This window comes from Ambystoma mexicanum, chromosome 3p (genome assembly GCF_040938575.1).
Source record: "Ambystoma mexicanum isolate Mex_15411 chromosome 3p, UKY_AmexF1_1, whole genome shotgun sequence".
Classification (NCBI taxonomy): domain Eukaryota; kingdom Metazoa; phylum Chordata; class Amphibia; order Caudata; family Ambystomatidae; genus Ambystoma; species Ambystoma mexicanum.
In genome coordinates, this window is record NC_090925.1 from 670,172,982 (window position 1) to 670,198,857 (window position 25,876).

A 25,876-nucleotide genomic window follows, 5' to 3' on the forward strand; every position below is an offset into this window, starting at 1 on the left:
TTGACTAGACTAAGTACTGCACTGCATGGTCTATATATCCTGCCAGATGTAAAATAGTGCAGTGCGAGGGATACACGCAACAAACTCATTCTGGCATGCATGCTGCCCAGGGCAGTGGGAGCGCAGGAAGACCCCTTGCACCAGAAAGGGTTGCTGTGCACTTCAGACGTGCGGGCATTTTGACACTTCCAACGATTCTAACGGTTCTAATGTTAAGAACACACGCAGCAAGACTGTAAAGGCTCCTGATCAGGGTTTCAGCACTGGGAACAGCCTGCCCACTTCTGCTGTGCTATGGTAGCGTTCAATTGAAAAGTAATGTTTTGATGGATGGCATGACACAATGTCTGTCTTGTTTGTTGCATTCACTGGCTTGCACACATGAATAATGATGGTGATGTGAAGCACATGTGGATATAACCGTATTGATAATGCTTAGATGTCTTTTTTAAATTAAAACTTGCTTTAACACTGGGATCGTCAAACGACCTACCTAAACATCAGGATGTAAAGACATTCTAAATTAATCAGAACATTATTTATTTAAATTTAATGAGTTTCAGCTGAAATAATTTACATATTTTGTATTTTACTCTATTAAACAAACTGGATTTTATTGTTTGGTGTCTAGATGCGCCCAGAGCTAGTTTTTAAAAAGTCTTTGGATTATTGTACTATCAGTGTATAACATTTGTTTTTTTTTCCTTGTTCCAGATAATGAATGTCCAGTGACAACGTCAGACAAGAAGACTTCTTCCAGCTACTAATGCGCCTCCAGTTTGTCAATCCAGCTCTCTTCGTACCGTACCTAAATTGACTAGCTTTGGCCATCTGGGGTACTCTTAAGATTCCCTGGTTCCGTGTCACATGGGCTTAGGGCATATGATGACATGATAGAATCATGAAGAAGAATGCTGGCTGCCTTCTCCACCTCTCACACATAGATGCGTCTAGCTACAGATGAACGGACACCAGACAAACCCTGCATCAATAGACAGAGCAGTAGGAACCAATCATAGGAAGAAAAAGAAAGGTGAGCTGTTGTAAAAGATAATTTCGACAAAGGGGAAACTTGGGATACAAACACCCTCCCATCCATGCATCCCAGGTATATGGATTACGGAAAGATCCCTAAGCAAAAGCTGAAAGGCAAAGGAAGACACCGTCTTCATGGTACCCAACAATCACTGCAAAATTCCATTTGCCAGTCAAGGCTCCCAAGATTCAGAACACTTTGCTTTTTTAAAAGGGAAATAGGTTCAGTGAAGAGAATAAAACTCATCACCTCCAATACCTCGATTGGAGAAGTAATCGGGGCTTAGAAATCCGATTGTGCATACAGCTTTAGAAAGCAATATTTTTTGTCCTGTATGATAGCTTCAGCAGTAAATGCGTGAATGAGTGGAACAGAGGATCTTGAGTGTGAAAGCATGGCGGACAGCCACAACCACACAGACATTCCCTGCTGGAGGCCTGTACTCTACAATGTTTTGGTTGGAATGCTTCTTGTCCTCATCATTATCATCACCATTTGTGGAAACGTGGTGGTTTGCCTTGCTGTACGCTTCGATCGCAAACTGCGCAGCCTTACAAACTGCTTCATTGTGTCATTGGCCATCACTGACCTCCTCCTTGGCATCCTCGTCCTACCCTTTTCAGCTGTGGACCTGCTGTATGGTGAATGGCCATTCGGGGCCACCTTTTGCAACATCTACACCAGCTTGGACGTCATGCTGTGCACAGCCTCCATCCTTAATCTCTTTATGATTAGCTTGGACCGCTACTATGGTGTCACGGCCCCACTTCGTTACTCCATGTTGGTTACCCCTTGCCGGGTTGCTGTGGCAATGGTTGTGATATGGGTGGTGTCACTCATGGTGTCATTTCTTCCTATTCACATGGGCTGGAACACAAAGGACATGCTTGTTCAGAACCTTCGGGACACAGATGATAGGAGCACATGCCAGTTTGAGCTGAACAGGGAATATGTGTTGGTGGATGGCCTTGTAACATTTTACCTACCTTTGGTCATTATGTGTCTGATGTACTATAAAATATTCAAAATTGCCCGGGAACAAGCAAAAAGGATAAACCATGCAAACTGTTGCAATCCTCTAAGTCCTGCACTGCCCACAGTAAGAGAACATAAAGCCACAGTGACGCTTGCAGCGGTCATGGGAGCCTTCATCATATGCTGGTTCCCTTATTTCACGGTGTTCACCTACCAAGGGGTGAATGACACTGCAGTCAACGAAACTGCCTTCTTCATTGTCTTATGGCTGGGCTATGCCAACTCGGCCTTGAATCCAATTCTGTATGCAGCCTTGAACCGGGACTTCAGGACAGCCTACCAGCGTTTGATGAACTGCCAGCGGGTGGGACCTGCCAGCAGAGACCCACCCCTGACGCCCATTCCTCATCGGTGTGGGCACGCAACACATCAGGAGGTGGAAGACAGGATGGTAGGCACACCACTTACAATGGAGATGAGGAATGGGAAGGAGAGCTCCCTGAATGGGTCTTCGGTGGAGAGGTAACGTATACCTTGCTTATGGCCAATTAGCAGTTTGGACAATCCTTCTCAATTGGCATGATTTACACATGTAAAATACGAATGTTTTTGTAAATGTATAATGTAGTTATGGCAGAAGATATCATGAATGTTGGTATATAATATTCATATTTAATAAAGCATGGGATACATTACCCTGTACCCTTTGATATAAGAAAAGTGCAAGTCACTAAGAAGTTCAGTGACCAAATACAGGTATGGTGCCGAAGGTTGTGTTCATGTCTAATATCATGGAAGAGTGAGATTACTTGCAATTTGCTTTTTAGATAGACTAGAGGGTATTTCATTCCTTAAATTACATGGACAAAACATCACCCAATATAATACATGGTATCTTGCTTATTATGATTGAAGAGATCTTCCAATTATTAAGATATGTCTCGGAGCTATGGCTCAGGGGCAATGTGTTGGCCTTGCAGGCAAGACGACACGCTGCAACTCAGGTTCGATCCCCAGTCCGGGTACTAAACACGTTATAAATAACTCATTATCATCATGTAATCAATGTATATGAGTTTGGTCGATGCAAAAACAAAACACAGTATTCACTTTGAAAGATGTTGCAAAAAATATTGCAATCGTTTTACTATAATGCGTGTAAAGATCTTTTGTGGTTTAAAATGTATCTTACAAGGAAGGCAGAGTCTACCTCTCCACCATCCTACTCCAGCAGTGCCAAGAATAAATATACCAGTTCTTCATCAATGAATGCTAGTCACAGCTTCGATTAAGTGCTCCAGTCACAGCTGACATTCTGCTCTGTGCTTCTCTGCTTTTCTATTGCCCCAATAATAAGGCATTACACGTTTATAGTGATGTTATGTTTGTATTACAAATGTGTAGGATACACGTGGGCAGAATGTAAGAAGAAAATGATTTTCAGGATTTTATTCAGATATTGTAGCCATGACAATAATCATGTTTGCTGTATATTGCCAACGGGAGTTCTATATGATTGTAGACATGTATGTGCTCTGGAAGGGGATGCCATACACACCATAATTGTAAGGTCCACAACTATTTGATGTCAGAAGGATCTCAGATAAAATTTACCTGGGCACGATTCAAACCCTTAAGCTTCATGTAACAAATCGGTTTTCTCAGAAGCCACTTTAACTTGCGGGTTGTCTGAATGAAATATATATGAGTGAATGCTTTTACACACGAGATCTGTTTTATTTATTGTTTTGGTATGTTCCTCGTGGTACACCTTCTGCTCACCTTCCCATATCATTGATGTCAGTGTCCTATTGAGGCACCTCCTTCAATACATACTGAGTGTCCTGAGGCCTACGTGTTAGTGGTGATATAGAAAAATGCAGATAGATAGATAGATAGATAGATAGATAGATAGATAGATAGATAGATAGATAGATAGATAGATATCTTATAGGGAAAGCAATATAATGCAACAAACGGGAAACGTTTAGTGCACATAAGCCTAATGGGAAGGGACACCTTTCAGTGGTGTGCCAGCCACCACAGTTTATATGATGTAATGCTACTATTTAAAATTATTCTGTCCATATCTTCTTATGGCAACACACACTCGGATACTAGAATGTATTTCACATAAGCTGCTATTAAAACTGGAATGAAACAAGAAGAAGCGTTCAAGAAACAACTTTTAAGGACAAGCATGAACATAAATTGGAATTAAGCCTTATAGAGTGAGAGTGGGGTTATGATTGCAGGATATTGACCCAACCTCAAGTTATTGCCCGAGGTGAAAGCACAGGCTAGTGGATTGAAATGGGTTATTATCCTGGGGATCATGATCCCTCTCAAGATCAATAATGCTTTATTCCACTTGATTTAGGGTTTTGTCCTTATTTGTTAAACCTGTTTTTATCAAGAAGTAGTTGCATTAGTGCTCACAGTCTATCAGCTGTCTGCCATGATCCAGGCTCATGCATTAAGTACCCTATCATGTCCAGTGGACAGTGCCTTCTGACATCACAATGAAAGTGCTTTGTGCTACAAGAAGTGGGGCTAAGCGAGGGAAAGCAAGAGACAGAGATAGACACGATGGCAGACATGTTCTCCAGTTGTCTAACACTCCCTCTGTCTACACTAACCCCACCCTCTTTCCTTTTCAGTAGAATCAAAGGCTTTTAGATATTGCGCACCCTGGTGTCAGGCTACTCCTGTGTGAATGAGTGTGCTCTTTGTCATTTTGTTCCCAGGCCAGCTTTCTGGGGAGCAACTGCATTCTGGTGAGGGTGTTACCTGTCCCCATAGAGGTAATTCCCCAAGGCTTCAGACCTGCTAGCAGTAACAGAGACAGGGCCTCATTACGACCCTGGCGGTATGGAGTGAACGGCGCCGTAAAAGGTGCCAGCGCTGTTCACTCCATACCGCCGCATTACGAGGTCCCTTCGCGGGACCCAGGAAGCAACGCCTGGGAAAACCAGGAGTGCTTACCGGGTCCCGCGACGGGAAGAAGGAGCAAACAACGGGCCATCTCGTAATGGCCCATTGTTTGCTCCCTCACCCATTCCCATTCAGCCCTATGGAGGGAGGAATTACCGGGCCTTCCGAACTCGGAATGGCCCGGTAAGTCCTCATTCCGAGGACCCTCATTCATTACGACCCTGGCAGTACAGAGTGAACAGCGCAGTAAAAGGTGCCAGCGCCGTTCACTCCGTACCGACGCATTACGAGGTCCCTTCACGGGACCCAGGAAGCAACGCCTGGGAAAACCAGGCGTGCTTACCGGGTCCCGCGAGGGGAAGAGGGAGCAAACAACGGGCCATCTCGTAATGGCCCGTTGTTTGCTCCCTCTCCCATTCCCATTCAGCCCTATGGAGGGAGGAATTACCAGGCCTTCCAAACTCGGAATGGCCCGGTAAGTCCTCATTCCGAGGACCCGGACCCCGACGCGATTTTGGCAGCAGCCATGCGCCAATAGCGGCATGGTTACCGCCGAACACATAATGAGGGCCACAGACTTGCCTGGGGAGAATTCACATAGCCCTTTCCTAGCTGGGATGGGCTTGCAGGGGTGACATGTGTGATATTAAACTGTTGTGGCTGTAATAATTTTGAGAGTTGCCATCCACCATACCATAGCTCAGGTATGGCTTATATGTAATTATATATCTGTCACGAGAATAGTAATTCATAATTATAGGTTTTTGATAAAGGGGTGCATGACTTAAATCCCAACCCTGCGCTGCAGGGACTTGTCTGAAAAAGCAAATGCTAGATGGGCACTTGTTTCTTCAGAACCTGCTCTGTGCCACAGAAGAGCAGGCACTGCAGAACAGGTTACTGATTCAGCAGGAGACAGTTGTCCAGTATGCTTTTGGCATGGAATTTATAAAAGGGCAATCAAATTGGCAGATTACCATTTCGGAAATGGCATTACATATATCATTGTATTAATTAATACAAATCAAAAAAGCCAGGGCTTCTGCACACTTTCCAGTTGGCGATTCCATAGCATGCACCATTGCAACCTGTATCATTGTTATCATTTCTCATTCAATATCACCTGAGCCATCACACACTAGGATGCAAGTGGCACGGACATAATTGACAAATGTCCGTACATCGGTTTCTATCTGTTTCAGGGTATTCATATCCTTGAATCAAGGATTGAGTGTAAGAGGGCTTTGCTCCATCCAGTGTATTTCCATTCTTCTTCTACCCAACACCAACACAAGTTGGGCACATTCCATGTTTAATTCTTTCTCTGTACATAACCCAAGTAAAAATCATATCAGTGATATATCATATCCTTTCCATCTTTTCCTCACTAACCATGCCCACCCACTTTCCTTCCAGAACCACGTAAGCTCCTGGAGACCATGTAAATGGCAGCAATGTGTGGTGATGATCAGGAAACCTTCAGTTTGGTTATCTCATTTTGTGCATGTATCTGACGTTGGATCTGATGTTGTGATGACTAGAATCTTTCATTTGGATAGCATATAGTAAAGTCCATAGCTATAGTAAATTAGGCACGTCTTTGGCTGAGGAAAATGTTTGGGTTCAGCACATATATCGTCTTGCAATGCTCTTATATAATTGGGTGACCTACATTTACCCTGAATGTATTTAATGCTGGGTGTTTGGCCTGGCCTTGTGTATATTTGTGTACATATTACAGATTACATTAGCAGCACCATCCCTTCAACAGCTACTTTTGTTACCTTGTATTGTAGTATTTTATTGTATTGTAGCAGGACTTGTAGAGTGCAAACAAAGGCCCAAGGGCATCTAGGCGCTTAAACTCCAAGGAAGAGTTAAGGGGGAGCCAGGAGAGATACAGATTGCACCAGGGCCTAGTTGAAAAAATGTGTTTTTAGTGCTTTCCGGAATGGAAGGTTTTCCTCTGCTACACACAGAGGGAGCAGAAGCAGATTCCATAGAGTCGGGGCAAGGACCGAAAAGGAATGGCCCCCAGTGCGAGCCCAATGGTATGTAGGCACTTCAAGAAGACCCAGTGCAGAAGAACGAAGGGCTCCGGTAGGACAATATCTTTCAATCTTACTTCTTAGGTAGCTTGCCTCGCCCACTTGGGGAGCACAGTAGGTGACACAGAGAGAGTTTTAAACTTAACTCTGGTAGCAACCGGCAACCAGTGAAGTTGTTGCAGTAATCCTACAGAGGGGGTCAGCCTGGGGGCCTTTAGGGCCAGCCTGGCTGCTCCATTCAGAAGTATTTGAAAACTTTGCAGCAAGCGCTTGGTTTGTCCTAAGTAGATACCATTACAGAAGTCAAGCAAGCTCATTATTGCTGAGGTGACTATCTGTGTAAGATGAGTAGGAGGCAACAGTGGTAGTATCTTTTTCGGGACTCTCAGTTTGCCAAATCGGGCGCTACAGACTGCTGTAACCTGGGCTTCTCTGGAACCATTAACCAAAAGCCTCACACCTAGGCTTTTTACTGATGAACTGGGCGTAGGACAAGGCCCAAGGGACTCTGGCCAGAACTGAGAACCCCAAGCGCTTGTATCGTTCTGTGAGCCAACTATCCATACTTGGTAGTTGCTAGAGGAAATTCCAGCCTGGTACTTTCTGTTGAAGGTCTCCATGTACGGTTTTGTAGCATGTTGATGACTCTGACACTCCAGTGAACTGTTAACTTATTTACTTAAGTTTAGGTACACCAAATACAGTTCTTAGAGTCAGGTAAGTAAAAGGGGACATAGGACACCCACCGGCATCCTCTCTCAGGGCTTACATCCTTGCAACTAACAAACCTGGAACTCACTCATAGATAAACATTCTAAGCCCTGCATTCCATCTCAAGATTCTAGTCACTTGCACCAGATGAATGCAAAGTTAATCACAACACATCTTTCCCCTATAGGGACAACAACAAGAACAGTAAAGTATCGGTGGCAAGATCAATATTTCATCAAAAGATTTGTCAAGTAAAGTCCCACCTGAAAAACAAAAGATTATTCAAAGCATTTCATATATAACCACAACCAACTCCAAAAGGTTTAGACCCTGTCACCACTTCAAAATCTATTAACATTAACATCAATGTCCATCTGTGGATTAAAATTAAAAGTCCACCTGTGGAGAGAACATATTAATATGCCTACATAGAACAGCTAATGATGAACACTGTTATCAACTTAATAACTCTAATGAAGATTTAATAAACACTCAAAACCTTAATATCTTATTTCACTCACACATCACCGCATACATGTCTACCAACATATGCCAAAACAATGGCACCAAAGTCTAGGAACAACATTTCCCTTTTTATACAGACAGTGTAATGGACAGTAGTCCGCTCAATGGTTCACCACAACCATTGCACCTTTTCACACATGCAACACATGTAATGGACAGTAGTACGCTCAACGGTTCACCTCAACCATTGCACCTTTTCACACATGCAACACATGTAATGGACAGTAGTCCGCTCAACGGTTCACCTCAACCATTGCACCTTTTTACACATGCAACACATGTAATGGACAGTAGTCCGCTCAACGGTTCACCTCAACCATTGCACCTTTTTACACATGCAACACATGTAATGGACAGTAGTCCGCTCAACGGTTCACCTCAACCATTGCACCTTTTTACACATGCAACACATGTAATGGACAGTAGTCCGCTATACGGTTCACCTCAACCATTGCACCTTTTCACACAAGCAACACATGTAATGGACAGTAGTCCGCTCAACGGTTCACCTCAACCATTGCACCTTTTTACACATGCAACACATGTAATGGACAGTAGTCCGCCTGTGGAGAGAAATATGTTAAACTACATAACTCAATTAAAGAGAGAGACATGTACCTACAACATCACTCTAATAAACTAATATATATCAGCTCTAGTATCTCAACTCTAATCGCCAGCACCTCTGCATTCTCTCCTACTTCACCATTGCATAGAGAGTAACGGAGGAACACAGAGCTCCCATCCCCATCAACTTCATAAATTAGTCAGGCCTCCCGCTGCAGCACTCATGCCGAACTCCAGGACTCCACTCAAGCCAACCGCAGCAACCTTCGGTTCCAGTCAAAGGTAAGCGCTGACATCGGATAACTTTGTCAGTGATCTCAGCTGCCTTCACTATGACCAATAGCTTGTAGCCTTGGCGCAACAGATGTTTGCACAGTCCATGGGCCCCAGGCCCCTCCCAGATCCATTAACAACTTCCAACTCTTCTGAATGTTTGTACAGTCTCAATTCTCTTAAATGCTTTATGAGAGACTGCCACCTTGAACTTCACCATGCCAATGAATGAATGAACCTCGCTGCTCCAATGAACTTCACAGCTCCTTCTAATAACCATAAGTCTCACAGAGCCCACTGCACTTTACAGCAGACTGTTGTACCTTTCAACACTAGAACCTCTTGTCCCCACTGCCCTTTGCAGCACACCCTTGTCACTGAAGTGCCTCTTCACTCCCTATGCAGTGCCTCTTCACTGCCCCGTGCAGCACTTCACTGCCCTCGCAGCGCCTCACCTCTTCACTGCACCATGCAGCACTTCACAGCCTCTGCAGCGACCACTCACTGCCTCTTGCAGCGCCTCTTGACTGCCTCTTGCAGCACCTCTTAACTGCATCTTGTAGTGCCTCACTGCCCTTGCAGAATCTCTTCACTGCCTCATGTAGCACCTCTTCACTGCCTAACGCAGCACCTCACTGCCCCTGCAGTGCGTCTTCTCTGCCTGTTGCAGCACCTCACTGCCTTTGCAGCACTTCTTCATGCAGCGCCTCACTGCCTCTGTAGCATCTCACTGCCCCTAGCAGCGCTTCACTGTCTCTGCAGTGCCTCTTCACTGCCTGTTGCAGCGCCTAACTGCCCTCGCAGCACCTCTTCATGCAGCGCCTCAATGCCTCTGCAACATCTCATTGCCCATTGTAGCGCCTCACTGCCCTGGCAGAACCTCTCCACTGCCTCATGCAGCACCTTTACATCCATAGCTGCTCTGTTATTCCAGTGCCTTCGTAGCGCCTCTGTCTGGACCTTTCTTGCCCCCTCTGCCTCTGTAGCACCTCTGTCTGGACCTCAATTGCCCTCACTGCACTTGCAGTGCCTCACAGCCATCCAGCGCTCTTACCTGAGAGAGGATCACTTCTCAGAGGGGGGGGGCGGTGGGTGTCTCCCTTTGGTGCTGTCCCCCCAGCACAGCCAGATCCCATCCTCGTCGCCAGTGTTGAGTTCAGGGTTTGGCCACAAATGACTCTGACACTCCAGTGAACTGTTAACTTATTTACTTAAGTTTAGGTACACCAAATACAGTTCTTAGAGTCAGGTAAGGAAAAGGGGACATAGGACACCCACCGGCATCCTCTCTAAGGGCTTACATCCTTGCAACTAACAAACCTGGAACTCACTCATAGATAAACATTCTAAGCCCTGCATTCCATCTCAAGATTCTAGTCACTTGCACCAGATGAATGCAAAGTTAATCACAACATAGCACATTATCGGACAGGTAAGGGTAATAGGTCAATATTTACTCTGAGGTAGAGAATTGCCCATGTCTTATCAGGTTTTTCCCATTGTACATTGTACATGCCTTAACGTGCCTTAGTCCAAAACGTTTCTAAGGTTCTATTTATTGAGGTAACAAATAAGTTGTCAATGCGAGAATAATGCATTGTCATTTGATAATTTACAACACTTAGAAGCAGTTGGAATCGGGCATGAAGTTCTATAAATGATTAATTATTATTATTATTATTATTATTATTATTATTATTATTATTATTGGTATTGCAGCAGCAAAAGGTTGTAACTACTGCTAATTGTTGCACAAAAGCAATTGTATTGTTTAGGATGGGTTAGAAAAAACATTTAGGTCTCAACCAGAGCTCTTGAGGAGACATATTAGAGGTGTCCTTGTGCCAATCAGCCACACTGCGATGCAGAATGAGAGCAGATTGTGAAAGCTCTCTATAGCAGTGGGCATTTTATAGGAGAAAGTGGAGCTGTCCACGTTTCCTTGCTGCTTGATACGTTCATGTGTTTTTCACTTTTGTACTTGTAACACTAGTTATTAAAGAACTTGGAAGCAGTAGCAATCTCACATGAAGTGTTTTATATATTATTATTTTATTATTATTATTAAAAGTATTATTATTATTATTATTATTATTATTATTATTATTATTATTATTATTATTATTTCATTATTATTATTAGTTTTCCTGTATGGGCATAGCAGAAACAAAATGCTGTAACAGCTAATACAAAGCCATTGCCGTAGTGCAATGTGTTTCGTTTCCCTTGACATGGTTAAAGATTGCTTTAGCTCTCAGCAACGCATATTAGGCGGATGGTGTCAATTAGCTGCACTCTGATGCAAAACAAGTACATCTTGTGAAAGCTGTTCCATAGCAGTGGTCATTTTGTAGGATAAAGTGGAACTGTCTAGGTTTCCCTGCTACTTGCTACCTTCATTTGTTTGTTTTTTCACTTCTGTGCTGCATTGCATTAGCACTATGTGCAGAGGCAGTCATTTTGCAGAGGCAGGTTGCACTTTTTTATATTTGGGTGAGAGAGTTGTTCAGTGTTGCTTTTAAGAGTGTCTTCTGTTTCCATGCTGCTTGGTATATGTTTTGCACTTTTGCATGGTGTTACATCTTTCACTTTTATTGTTGTTATCTATGATGTTTGATACATCGTGATTATATTGCTTTGTTGTTATTAGAATTTGCCCTTGATTTGCCTGTGACTGCCATGGATCATGTGGTAAAGGACACAATAATGAGGCTCCCAATCCATACCAACATGGCGCTCTGTGTTGAAGTGATTCCGTTTATTGGGTCTTCACATCCTAAGGCAGCAATTTCACAGGCGCCATCTTGGAATGGAAGAACTAGCCTGACAAAGTAATTGTGACATGCTTGTGTGTCAGCTCTCTGATATAGTTTCCTCTCGGTGTGTTCTTTCCTTGTGTGATTCAACATTTAGCTTTAGCCTATAATAAAACATTGTGTATGCATTTTCTATAGAAGATCTTTGCTGTGTGAGTCTTAACTGTGAGCTGTGACATGTAACATAGTGAATGAACCTTGGAATTAAATCATAGAAGGCCAGTTTTGCTTACAGATTGCTTTTGCAAGAACATGTAATTCAACGATGCGCAACATATGACCTGAAGTAAGGACAGAAAATATGGCAGCAAATTCACTGGATTTTCATGAAAAGAAAATGTTGTTTGATTTCTGAGCTGTAGAGAGCTGAAAAGCAAGAAGGGAATTAAAACAGATTGACACATCTTAATTCTGCATGTTTAATTCCATTTATCTTAAAGGAGTTGAATCATTAAACAAGAAGATGGAAAATATGTTTTTAAATGGCGTCATTACAAATGTGGTGGCACCTCTAAAAACGGACATTTGCAAATCCTTTCTGTTCTCTGCCTGACTCATTACAGGTTTTGTCTATTCAGCACCCACGCTATCCAATAGATAATGGCATCAGAAATGCTCATTACAGTGTACCCTCGTGATTGTAGACAAACAGCATATTTTAAGGTTTTGTTTTCCACGGTTAGAAAAGTAAAAGGGATAATTGTATGGAGATGAAATAATTCAGTACAGAGCAGCCTTGAGATGTCTTTTGAGCAATATATTCCAAACTCTCGGCTTCTATTTAACAGGAAGAAAACAATCATCACAGCACTCAGTACTGGGGTTAGAGGGATTAATTACATTGCAGAATTGCGATTTTGGTCCAACAGTACACCCAGAGATTGTGCGTTGCAACAACGGATGGAAGGCAAGCAATCCTCACTAGAAAGTGAATGTATTATTGCAGAGCAGCCATGTGATCTTGAGTAAATTTCATAAACTGAGATCTCAATTCTCCACTGCAAGGCATAGTGAAGAACACTGTGAAGAAGCCTTTCTTCCTTTGCCGAGATTAATCCTCAACCTCTCCCATCACTGCACATCAGCACGTTGATGTCCCCTAATCTACCCCTACCTTCTACTGAGTCTGTACTTTTGAATGGCCCCCAGTGGACACTCCCTATACCTGCAACCATTACGCTTTCTGCCAACTGACAAAGGGTTTTGAACGTCTAAATGGCTACTTGCCAGTGGTAAATTCTAGGCCAGAGTGGAATGACAATTTCATGTATTGCTCTTGTCTAAATTCCACAAGTAATTTGGTAACCTATTTCTACACGATACACAGGGTCCTCAAGAGAAACAGACTCTCCCTGCGCTAGTTGCATCAATATTTGGTCAGAAAATTTGAATTGTATCCAAAATGGGGGCAGCAATAGTCAAAAAGGTCCTAACCTGTCCGTACTTATTCAAAATCACAGCATATACTATTCGACCAATTGCGCCTCCCTTATTTATATGTTGCCATAGTGTGTTACATTTTTCATATTTTCGAATTTTGTAAAAATTCACCAAAGTATGTTGAATTTGCTAATGGCATTTAATTAAAATCCACAAAAATCATACATATTCTGAATTAACACAATTCACTTGACACGTGCCTGGTGAACACATGTTTCGCTTAGTATCCAACTTTGTTGTAGTGGAGACTAGTGAGCTTCTTTTGAATATATTTTTTGTGACTTCTTATTTTCAAAATCTGTGTATAAAATATAATATAACATATCTTTAACCACCAAAAGAAGCGATCTGATTGTTTAAAGATATTTCTGTTATGTTAAGTATGTTGACCTGATATCCAACACATCCTATGCATAGGCATCATTTGTAACTAGCAAAGGCCACTGTTTTCATTAGTAGTACATCTTGTTATTACTTTTGCACACATTTAGCTATTGTACATAGAATTTTAAATTTTCATTTCCTTATTTGTTGGCAAATGTGCGCATTATGAGCTGGGCATATCTTGGCATATTATTGTATGAAATGACTCCCAAGTGTAACAGTTAGATAACGTTCACTAAACCATGCTGCATGTCTGCAGATCTCTTCAATTAGGTACACCACTTCACAACGTATCATTAGATATACTCTGTAATATTACTCTAAAACAAAAAATGGAGACTAGGCGGATATTTAACAACCCATTTAAACAACCCATCTGCAGGTTATTAACCTAATTTCAACAACAATGCCACTGGATCAAATTGTGTCAGAAGAGTCTGGATCCCACCTTACAAAACACAATTTCACATTTCTAAAAGAAAAACCAAATTGGTAATGTACAAAGATTTCATTTATATCTAGTTCATATATTTTAAAATTGATCCAACAGGAATGTCAACATAGCAATACAATACGAAGAGATAACTAAAGTGCTGCTTTGTGCTGTACAATGCACACAATTAATTACACAATACTATACATTCATTCTAAAATCCAATTTGACTTATCATAAACACATCATACTCCATTCACCAAACATGTTTAATTTCTTCTTCTAAATTAAAAACTACTATATGAATTTCTCCAGGGGTTTGCTATCTCCTGCTTCCCTTGTGGATAGTCTCTGGATCTTGTTAATTAATCCAAAGAGTTCCCATTATCTCTTCTGCTCAATAGATCCATGTTTATTTGGTCTAGGTGGACCCAAACTTCTCTTCTGAAATGATATGGACATGGGTATAAATGACGATGTATATTAGATTCCAAGTGTTCTATACAAATTCTTAATACTCGTTCTATAATCATATTTAAATTGTGTTTTTTTCTTACTATCAAATCATCACTGTTGGTATTACCATCATCTGTTTATATGTCATTATCTAATTGTTGGCTCCAGTATTACTCTTAAAATATCTCTGTCTTAGCCTGGGTGTATACCAGTAATGGGTTTAGTTAAAGCAGTTCAAAATCCAATATTGTACCGATCGGTTTTGAACCACCTTAATCTGCATCATAAGGTGACCTCAAGCACCCTAGTGATCCTATCCCCCATTTGCAAATGGTTTTAATTGACCACAGAAGCACATCTGTACTGGTACTTGAAATGTTCTTGAATACAAACTCTGGCACATTTTTCCAAATTGGGCTGGAACTTTCTGCTACAGAGTCTCGACTCACTCAGGTGCATTGTGTCGCGGGGTCTCTTGTCTTTACCTGGCAAGGAATAGAAATGGAGCAGGGATCTGACAGTCCTTCAAAATAGCTTCAGTGATTTGGCACACAAAAGGTCTCGACTGAGTTATATTACCCTGGGGCATAATGCTCTCGGTTGTTAATGTTATCCTTACCCTATTGTGAGCCTGGGGTCACGTGGTAATTTGAATATGAATGTGGGCTTTGTTTTGCCGTGATTCTAACTGATTGCCTGTGCTCCTTTTTCTTTCAGTGCATACAATTGAATGTAGCTCTGTGAAGGGTAAGGGGACAGTAATAGAGAGACCTTAGAAGTGTGTTCTTCTACACCCTTCCTTATACTTGCGTCTCTATTAGTTTCATGCTTCCGTAGTATACTGTATCCATCTAACGTTACAGAGTTACATTTGCTTGTAGTTCGTCTGGGTTTCTATATTAGCAGAGTCCATGTCTGACGCTGTATTGAAATTCTCTGGATACTTTTACACTGTGGCCTGCCATTCAAAAGTGTGTTCTAATATGTGTAGCATTCTGACATTTGTTGGTACAGTCCTTTGTCGCTGTTCAGTTCTACGGTCCGTACGTGTCTCTGTAATATTAAACATCCAATCACTTATACCCTTGATCTACGTTTGAAACTCATCCTTAAAAAACAATCCTAATGGACCTTACCACATGTCTTTTCTGGATGAGTACTTCTCCCATCTCGCATTTACTTTCAAAATGGCTTTCTTAGATCCCGAATTTGTAAGTACATGTTTAAGAGTCAATTTCCAATGTTTGGTGATCTTAACTTTAGATCCCCTTTAACTCCCATACACTATTTGTACATGCAAATAGTTCAACCTTTAGATTTGTAACATAACTTTCTCCCTCAGGACCACCTTTTGGCATTTTCTGGCATTTACATTTGCTGAGTGCCATTTTGAGCCTGTTTTATATCGACATATATTATTTCAAGCCGGCGGCCATTTTTAAATGGTCTGCTGGACTCGGTTTTCTTTTGGAGTTTATCCCTCAATGGAATATCCCACGTCTATGTCATTATTCAGTTCGATAAGTCTTCAACTATTTTACTTCCCTGCAAAGTGTGCCGATTTTCAATTCCAACTTCCTCTAGTTAGGCATATTTGGCACTTATTCTCATTATTTATAGTACTCTTGACCCATCAATGGGTCCCAAATATCAATAGGCCCGATTTATATTTACTACCACCTGTATGTCCAGGAGGCAATCACGCATTTTGCATAATTCTAGGACAGGGTGGAATGACAATCACATTTATGTCTGTGCTTTATATGCCACAAGTACTTTGGTAACCTAACCTGAATTATACATGTTGTCATTATGTTTCTCTGAAATATTACACAGTTTTCTTAGAATATGGCGCAATTTAATTACATGTAATACAAATATTAAAGTTACAAATAGACCATTAAAGTTAACATGTAAACCTCAAAATACCTATTCTGTCTAGATTCTAAAACAAAAACGGTGTCATGGCTCAAAAGTTACGCTGAATGTTTAAATCACTATAGAAGGCCATACAGAAAAAAAACACTTTAGCATCTCTGGTGTAGTTGTTTCCATGACGTTTTGCAAAGCAGTCGAAGTAAGGCATACGGTGTGAAGCACTACTGTTAAAGCAGCTGGTGAGATTACATGTAGACATATTGTAGACAGCAGACTTTTCTAGAAAATAGCACATTGGAATATATGGCGCTATTTCCGAAAATGTCAAAGTTAGGGTGGCCATGTCTATTCTCAAGCACTGTTCTTTCACTCAACTCTCTACAATACGCACCTACTCCATGTAATAATATATAACGATTTTACAGGAAGAAAGAAGCAGTGTCTAATCTAAACAACCGAAATTCATGGGTCTTTACATTAAGGCTGTTTTATTTGTAGGGCATGAGCGATAGGTGTTGGTCAGAGAAACTAAAACACAAATAAGGCTGCAGTGGAAGCAGGAAGCACAACAGCATGGCAGACATTATGAAGTAAACAAATTGGGAAGTTCCTCCACGGACATATCTACAGTTATTAGCATTGTACAATAAATGTGTCTCCCTTTGGAAATGTAGAAGGCACATTGTGTTGTCTGTTGACTGATATACAGAAACATCTAACCCACTGTATTTATAAGAGCAGACATATTGGCTTTGCCAGTAATGGTTTCCTTTTGATGCATGCATACACTCCTCCCCTTATGGGGTGGAAAGAACCTTTTCCATTCCAGCTCTACTTCACACCTATGCCTTACTGCCGCCATACTGTACCACAGCTTTCCTACCACCGTCATTAAACTTTAGCCTAATTCATCCGCCGAGGCACACTATAATGATGGTGTGAGCACCCACGAAAGCCTTCTGAAAAGGGATGTTAGTCCCACACCATTTTAGGTTGTAACACATTATTAACAATGAAAAAGGCGCGGACATCTCCGTAATAATGGAATGAGTGGATTGCCAAGATAGTTGGACACGGCTTGACAAGACTGCATTGTTATATTTCAAGGAGTTTTAGACTTCAACTCCCTTGAAGGTCAGTTTGATACTTTTTACTATATACCCCTAAAGTTCAGATTTATTCACGAGTTAGTAATATGACTAACATATATTATATTTCAGGAAGACAGGATATCCCATACCTGACGAATAGAGAACACACATCCTGCAACATCAGAGTTATCTCTCCAGATAAAAAAAGACTTATCGAATCTGTGCGACTATTGGACATCTAGCGCATTTTTGTGCTAATCACACATATACAAATATTTATGTATATCGTCAACAGTATTTTTATTCTTTGACGATAAGCTCACTTGAACCATTTTTTTATTTGTTTGGGACCTTTTTCTTGGTTGATCTTTTGAATTCAATTTGAACATCTATATGATTGATCATGGTTTATTATTATTTTTTATTAAGATACGTGTGTACCAAATTAAATTTAACATAAAGAGATCATTTATGCTTACAGAACATCTGATACTTGTACTGAATTGTGTTGTGAGTTTTTTACATCAAGGTAGGGGGTGCTGTATCACGTCTTCAGGTATCAGCGGTTTGAAGGTAGTCAAGTCACCTGACTCAGTCCGACTACTTTTATCGGTATAGCGTCCTTTCATCGCCAGGCTTTCTAACACCTGCCTTTTAAACGTGAACAGAATAACGCAACACGTCATCAAATTTTTTGGGGGGGCAGATAAGGAGTTGGGGGTTGGGTATAGTAAAAAATAAGTGCAGGCAGAGGACATTTTACGTTATTCTTTCCACGTTTAAAAGGCAGGGGGGGCAGATAAGGAGTTGGGGGGTTCATCAAACCATTTTTGTACAGTCTGTTTCAGAGTCTCACTAGCCATGAGCACATACCTGTAGCACCAGAAGAAAACAAAAGAATTCTTGGAAATCTCATTTTTTCAAAATTAAATTTCACGTAAAAAGTACTGAAATATGTGTCCGCCCCCTCCAGATACCTATTCCCTCTTTCCCTTCCTCCTATCTTTACCCGGCTCCATTTTATTTCTGCAGACTAAAGTATGGATAACCCTTGCAGGGCAACATATGGCAATTTCTGGGCAAGGGTAAGGTCTTTGAGATTATCTGTTGCCGACTTGGTGCAGAAACATAATTCATAACATAACAATCATACCAATATGCCCCATTGCATTTTTGTTTTGCATTCTGGAAATTTTTAGACCTGCATTTATATTGGCCAAATCTAGGAAGTAAAGTCCCAGAATGGAAAGAAAATTCCAGGTCTTGACCAGCATATGCTGAATGGAATGGTACATGTTGGACCGTTTGACCAGTTTACATTAAGTATGTTGCAATCTCCTTCAAGGCCAGCCACGCCTGCTCACCGAAAGATCATCATGAGGTGCAAATGCACTTTTTGCGCATATGCAAGTGTGTTTCTACATATGCAATTCCATTACCTCGCAAGCTAATGCAATTGACAATGCTCAAACGCTGTTTGCAGTCTGTATTTCTTTTGGTAGTTTGTCCTGTGGCATAGTATACAGGGGCTGAATCACACAGTACATTTGATTTATTTTTGTGTGTTGGTAGGGAGCCCCTGACTGTCTTCAATTCTAGGTCTGGGAAACGTTTTCGTTATCATTTCCAGATCACCTGCATTTTACCATATTTCTGATTTACCAAACTTTCTGAACTTTTAAGAGATTCAGGTAAATATGTTAGGACATGCAGATTTGTTTCGCTATATGTAAAGAGAAACTGCAATGATAAAGAAGGAACAGAAACTATGCTTCATTAGTCTTTTGCTATTTGAGAGCTGGAGAATTTTACTTTAATTTGCATGTTGTGCATTTAATATCATAGGAGAGAACTTGGGTAGGGGGGATTCACTCTGTGTTCTTTATTTTTTTTCAAGCACCATTCGAAAGCAAACTGCATTCCATAGAAAGGAAGGCTAGCCTGTGGGCTTTGTCAAGAGATTTCACTTTCTTTGCCAGGCATCTCAAACAGTTCACTTTGCATACATCCCCTTGGACTGCATAATAGAACACACAATCACAGACAAGAAGTTGCATTTAATTTGTTTGCCATGACATTGTGGGAAATGAACAAAATCAAGTGTTAGCTGTAAGAAATCTTGGAGGTGGTGATCACAGGTAGTGGGCAATTTTAAAGAAATGTCAATTTCTCTCCAAATCACTGCAACTATGTACTTGGTATATGTGCACTGGGGCTGCTTGATTGAATATACACACAAACACAAAAGCAGGTGAATTGAACTTACTTGCCACAACTTTGGGGAACAGAAACATATTATTGCTGTTGTACAAATTGTTGGGGAAAGTTTAGTTGCTCACGAGTGGTGGGCATTTGTAGCTGGTTGACTAGCTGAGTGATGAAACACGTCACCTGCTTGACCGTTCTGAGCAGTAGGGCAGAGGAGGAATTTGTGCTGGGCCAGCTCGTATGAACAGGCACACCCAGAGACACAAGAAACAGTTGAATGGTTTGGTTGAAGAGAAAATAGTTTGGGGTGCCCAGAAAATTGTTGGACGTGCTGGCAGCGATCACAGGCGGTGGGTATTACTGGCAGGTTGACTAGATGTATGCACAACACCAGCTTTACTGTAGCACAGTTATCGCTAAATCAGAAGAGGAATATGTGCTTTGCCATCTTATTGGAATGGGCTACTCTACACCCCATTCAAATAAATCATATATTTTGGTCTAACAGAAGCGAATGTTACAATGAAGCTACATTTGTTGGAGGTAGCTAGTGGTGATCACAGGCAGTGGGCATTAGTAGCACATTAAATGGCTGCATGATGCAACACAGCACCGACAAGAGCACGCAGAGCAGGAGACCAGAGGATGCATTTGTGCCTGCTGGCTTATTTGTACTTACACATAAAATAAGAGGTTGAAATGTGTTGGTGGAACAGAAGAGAATCTGCAGGTCCCAGACAATCTGTTTGAGGTGGTGGCTACTATAACAGAAGGTGGGCATTGGAGGCAGGAAGACTGGCTGTGTGATGCAACAAATACCCTGTTCGAGCACATTGAGCAATAGACTGGAAGAGGAATTAGGGCTAGCTTGCTTATGTGGGTGCATTCACGCACAAAACAAGCAGTTGAATTGCTTTGGAAGTACAGAACATAATTTGTGAGTGCTGAGAAAATTGCTGGAGGTGGTGAAGTTGGTCATTGGTGGTGTGCATATAGCATTACTCCTTTTGAAAAAAGGGATGCCAGTGTCTGCAGTGTTTGATGAAAAAAACAAAACCAATTTAGAAGAGCATGAAATGTGGAAGGCAAAGAAGGCACTGCGCAAATGTTGCATAGTTTACCTTAGAAATAGTGGCTGCTTAAATTGCTTGGGCAGTAGAGTGAATAGAACATCCGTCAATTGCAATGAGTTGTACATCCACTAATGCTACAACAGTTTGCAAGCATTCACATTCTCGTTGTGTGGATGGCTGCTAGTCCTCAGATACCATTTATGGCTTTGCTGTTTCTGACTCATTGATGCAGCCAGCCAAAACCCCTACTTCATAAGATCAAAGGCCAACACAAGTGGTCAAATATCCCATGCTTCCTTGTTGCATGTTTTGAAGGGGTCTGTTGAGGTGCCAACTAAAGGGACTGCCACTGAATATATGGCAGAAAAAGCAGTTATTCCTGAATGGGGTTTTGTATTTGCAGCTCTCAGCAGTATGTCAGGGGCACAAGAGCCATGTCCAAATGTCCAGATTAGAGGAGTTAGAGGTTTCACAGTTTCTCACACCCACAGCATTTCCCATCCCTTCCACACCTTTGGGTTCCGATTTTGTTGAAGGCAATGGTGGAGATGATGGTGAAGATTATGACCAGGGTGTTGTGTTGACTACAATCCCTCTTCTCATAAAATAACTCTTTGGGAGGTGTATACAACTACAAGCAATGGTGATGATTCCTTCTCCAGCAGTGGGCCAGAGGTAGGGTTGGAAGAACAAACATAACTTTAAAGGGCACCTAACTCCACCACATCCCTTGCATGGGATCACCATGAAGAACAAACATCCCAAAACACATGTTCTATGTACACTTTCCTTTCAACCCCTCTGCGATCCTGTGGTAGCATATATATATATATCTGTCAAAAGCAGCAACTACCAGACCATCATAGCAACCAGAACCTGTGCGACTTGCAGACCTCCATGTTCCTCTTCCTCAGCTCTAAAGGTAATGACACCTACTGCACGTTCACAACGCATACCTATGGTGTGGAATTTCTCTGCATAGTCAAGAGAAGCATCTTGCCACTTACACTATTTGCAGAATAGATGGGTCCCATGGGAGGGAAGGGACAAATCTGGACATGCTATCATTGCTAGGAATATGAAACGACTTCCTGCACAAAGGTTGGACTATCATTATACAAAGCATACCCCCATCAGTCAACAAAACCTCAGCAGCATGCTGGTACTCCCCTCAGATGAAATTCAGAACTGGGTGGTGTGTCAATCCCGCAGCAAAGTATTATGTCTGCCAGTGCCCACATGAAAAGTAGAGGTAGGTGAATAATATTTATGAGCCAGCTCAGTAATTCATTTGAGCACAGTCAGAAATATCATTATGACCATCCATGAGTGGACTTGCTCAATGCTCAATTAGTGATAATGCCTTTATTGAAATAAAAGGTTTCAGAGATCTCTTGGCAGGTGCTGGAGCCTACTGTCAAATTCACATCCAAACTTTCGGTTTAGGCAAGCCTGTACCTGTGTTGTATGGTGCAGTATTTATTATGGTAAGAAAGGCCTTGGACAGGTGAGGAGGTGGGGACATCCACTTCACTTTACACATGTGGACAAACAGGCAAAGCACTACTGACAAAGTTAGCAATGCATTGGTTTACCTTTTCTTCTAATGCAGAGCAAAGACAGTCATCTGAGCAGCTGAATGCTGTTCACCAACAATCCACTTTGCTTATTCAAGGTTTTGGTTGGTGGATCCACAATGGAGCTGAGATCTTCGATAAATATCACTGCTGCACTAAGGATCGGGAACACAATGCATACTGTGCTTTGCAAATGTTCTCCACCGTGTGGTGGCATGTTTGTGTCAGTGATGGCTTTCATTTCCATAATATGCTTGCTGTGGTTCATAGCATCTGTTCTCATTTCGGCCAGTCAAATGGTGACAGAAATACTTTTGTGTTGAAGGTGAAGCACAAACTCACACACTAAGACCTAAACATGACTATTCCAACTGACTGGAATTCTGCCTTGAATATGTTTTGCAAGCTGTGAGTGACATCCACTATAGTCACAGTTGAGTATTGGATGGACTGTCTTCACAATTAACTTTACTAGGGCCCCAACCCTGATCAGGACACGGTAAGCCGTGGCACGTAGTATTCAAACACAAAAAGGGGACTAAACACTTTCAACAATTCAGAGTGCAACTGACCACACACACATACATACATACAGTAGGAAATATGCCTGGTCCGTCTGTGCAGTAACTGTTCTATTCTAACAGTATAAACTTGGTTCCCAGAGATAGAGGACAGGGAGTGGTTCTACAGTAATCTTGCCTGGAACTCCAACACTATCCCTAGTCAGCGCTGGTGTGCCAAGTGCCACGTATCTAAAAGTGGATAGAAAAGGAAGAGAGATAAAGCTCTTTGCACATTGGTTTTCTACTTGTATTAAGAGATGGGACCTACCAAATATTATCGGTCCCTTCTGCTTTCTCCATTCATACGCTTCATTTCAACCTCAGACATTGCATTCAAAATATAAAAAAGATGTGCGGGGTCCCAGGTGGCTATCTATGGCAGGCAATTTGTCTTTATTGGACGATAGTGCGGGAGCCCAACTCCTAAAACTAAACACCAAATATATGTGTCTTTGAAGACCCTTCAGATCAATATCGGGGAGAACAACCTAATTACTCTCTGGGGGATCAGTTCTAATGAGTGGATAGCAACTGTATACCATTACTTTACCATTACTCCATACAATGCGTTGACTGGTTTCAGTGGTACACTATTTCATCTGCCCACCTTCTACAGAGCAGTCTTCTCGGTGGCAACAGTGTATACTCATAGTTGTCTTGTTAATGAGGAATGTGGTGTGGATTGCTATACCACTTTGCAGTCGTCACAGACATTCAATGCCTCTTAGCCCATAGCTCATATTCTGGTTCTTAGACCTGTTCAGGATACCTTGATCCAATTACGCCCTCACCACGTCCAAAAACCTGCCTTGCATACTTTTTCAATACCGACACCAGCTCAGTACTTATAGAGTCCTCCGGTTGTAGGCTGTCTTCACCCCAACTCAGTGGCAGTTTATGTGCAATGTCTGTTGTTTGCTATGGTACTTGAGGGGGGCACAAAGTGTGGGAGCCAAAGATGTGTATCACTGAGTGAAATACTTTCACAGATCTACTTGTTCAAAATGAACCAGTTGACAAGAAGAATGAGATGCATTCCATCTGGATTTTTCATGTTCTAGACTGCATCACATCCAGGACATATCATAACACATCTGCTACTCTTCAATCAAAACACATCCCCTCTTCACCACCACAATTCTATTCTTGTTACACACTTGACCACCTCTCACCATTACAGCTCCTTTCAATACTTGTTCAAGTTGCAAAGGGTCCAAATACAACACATTTCGCTTTCTCTTCACCACACCTTTCCTTATCATCACCCAATCACCACGCTCAACTCTCAGTTCCGTCTCCCCTTGTTTCTCATTTCCCGTCATCACCGACAATCTTTTTTTACTTTCAATTTTGTTCTCAAATCATCTACAACACAACCTAATTCCCTTGCTCTCCCAAACCACAGCAGAACTACTATGGTATTTCATTTTGGACCTCCCATCAATTCAAAAGGCCTTAGACACATTACAGCATGTGGCGACATTCGCAAAGTATACAAGCTCTACTGTATTGCCATGTTCTTATCTTTGCCACACACAACAGCCATTCTTATGGCATTCATGATACTTCTGTTCATCCTTTCTACCATACCATTTCCTTCTGGATGGTACAGAGCTGACTGTTTATGTTTTATTCCACATCTGTTCACACATTCCACAAAATATCACCCGGTAAAATGCGTACCATTATCTGTCAGAATGCTGCCAGGTACCCCTTCTCTTAAAAACACCCCTGAACAAATTCCACTATTGCTACGCCACCAATCTCACACACAAATTTGTATTCTGTCCACCAGGACAGTAAATCAATCAACACGACAACATATTTTTCTCATCCTCCACCCAATTCCACAGGCCCCAAAATATCTATTGCCAAATCATTTCAAACCTTTCTGGGAATTTCAACCTCCACAAATGGTTGTTCCTTGGCAATTTAAGCTTTTCCTACCTTACCACATTCAACACAATCTGCTAATCTCCATTCCACAGCTCGATCAAATCCTGGCCACCAGTATTCTCCTCTCAGAATCACCTTGGTCCGTGTCACACCAACATTACCCTCATGAGCCAAATCTACTATTTTATTTCTGATCAATAAGGGAAAAACTGCCCACGCCCAACAAAACAACAACTAATTTGCAACACATAATTTGTCACGCACATCCCAAAAGAGCCTCTCCTCCTGGTTTAATTCAACTTTATTCGCCCATACCAATTTCACATATGTTTTAACATGCAACAACACTTCATCACTACACATAGCATTCAACCATTCTTCCTTGCTCACAATTCACTCATTATTCTCCAATACCATTTCATCGTTCTCTACTACCCTTTTCTTTTCCATCTGACTGCCCAATCTAGATATACAGGCTGCCAAAATATTTTCCTTCCCAGGCATAACTTACACTTCAAAGTTGTGTCACTGAATTTTTGTCACCCAACCAGCCACAAGCCTTGACACTGAATCCAATCCCTTAGATTCAAATATAGACTTCAGCAGTTTATTATCCATCCTTATAACAAATTCTGTCCCCCGTACACAATTTCTGAATTTCTCAACTGCCCAATGGAAGGCCAATGCCCCACTTTTCCAAGACAGAATATTTTTTTCTCAGAGCCCCTCAGGGATCTCGAGGCATGTGCAATTATTACCTCTTTGTCACCAATCTTAATCTGTGTTAAAACAGCTCCTATGACATTATCACTGGCATCAACTGTGATCACGCTCATCCTGTGTGTGTCAAACCGCTTCAAAACATGCGTCAAATCTATTTCCTTTTTATCTCACAGAATTCCCATTTGCACTTTTCAGTCCAGGAGAACGCCTGGCCTTTTTCAAGTAACGTTCTCATTTCAGTCACCTTATCCACATAGTTGTTTACACAA

At 41.6% G+C, this 25,876-nt stretch overlaps 1 protein-coding gene across 2 annotated transcripts in view; it reads left to right on the plus strand.

Moving 5' to 3' along the window:
- The window catches only part of HRH2 (histamine receptor H2), a 977,625-nt gene that overhangs the window by 484,376 nt on the left and 467,373 nt on the right, over positions 1-25,876 (plus strand). For both annotated transcript variants that reach the window (XM_069651442.1, XM_069651443.1), the window contains exon 2: positions 715-2,533. In XM_069651442.1, the coding sequence (XP_069507543.1) occupies positions 1,398-2,533 (1,136 nt within the window). In that variant the 5' untranslated portion in view covers positions 715-1,397. The remainder of the gene's footprint in view (positions 1-714; positions 2,534-25,876) is intronic.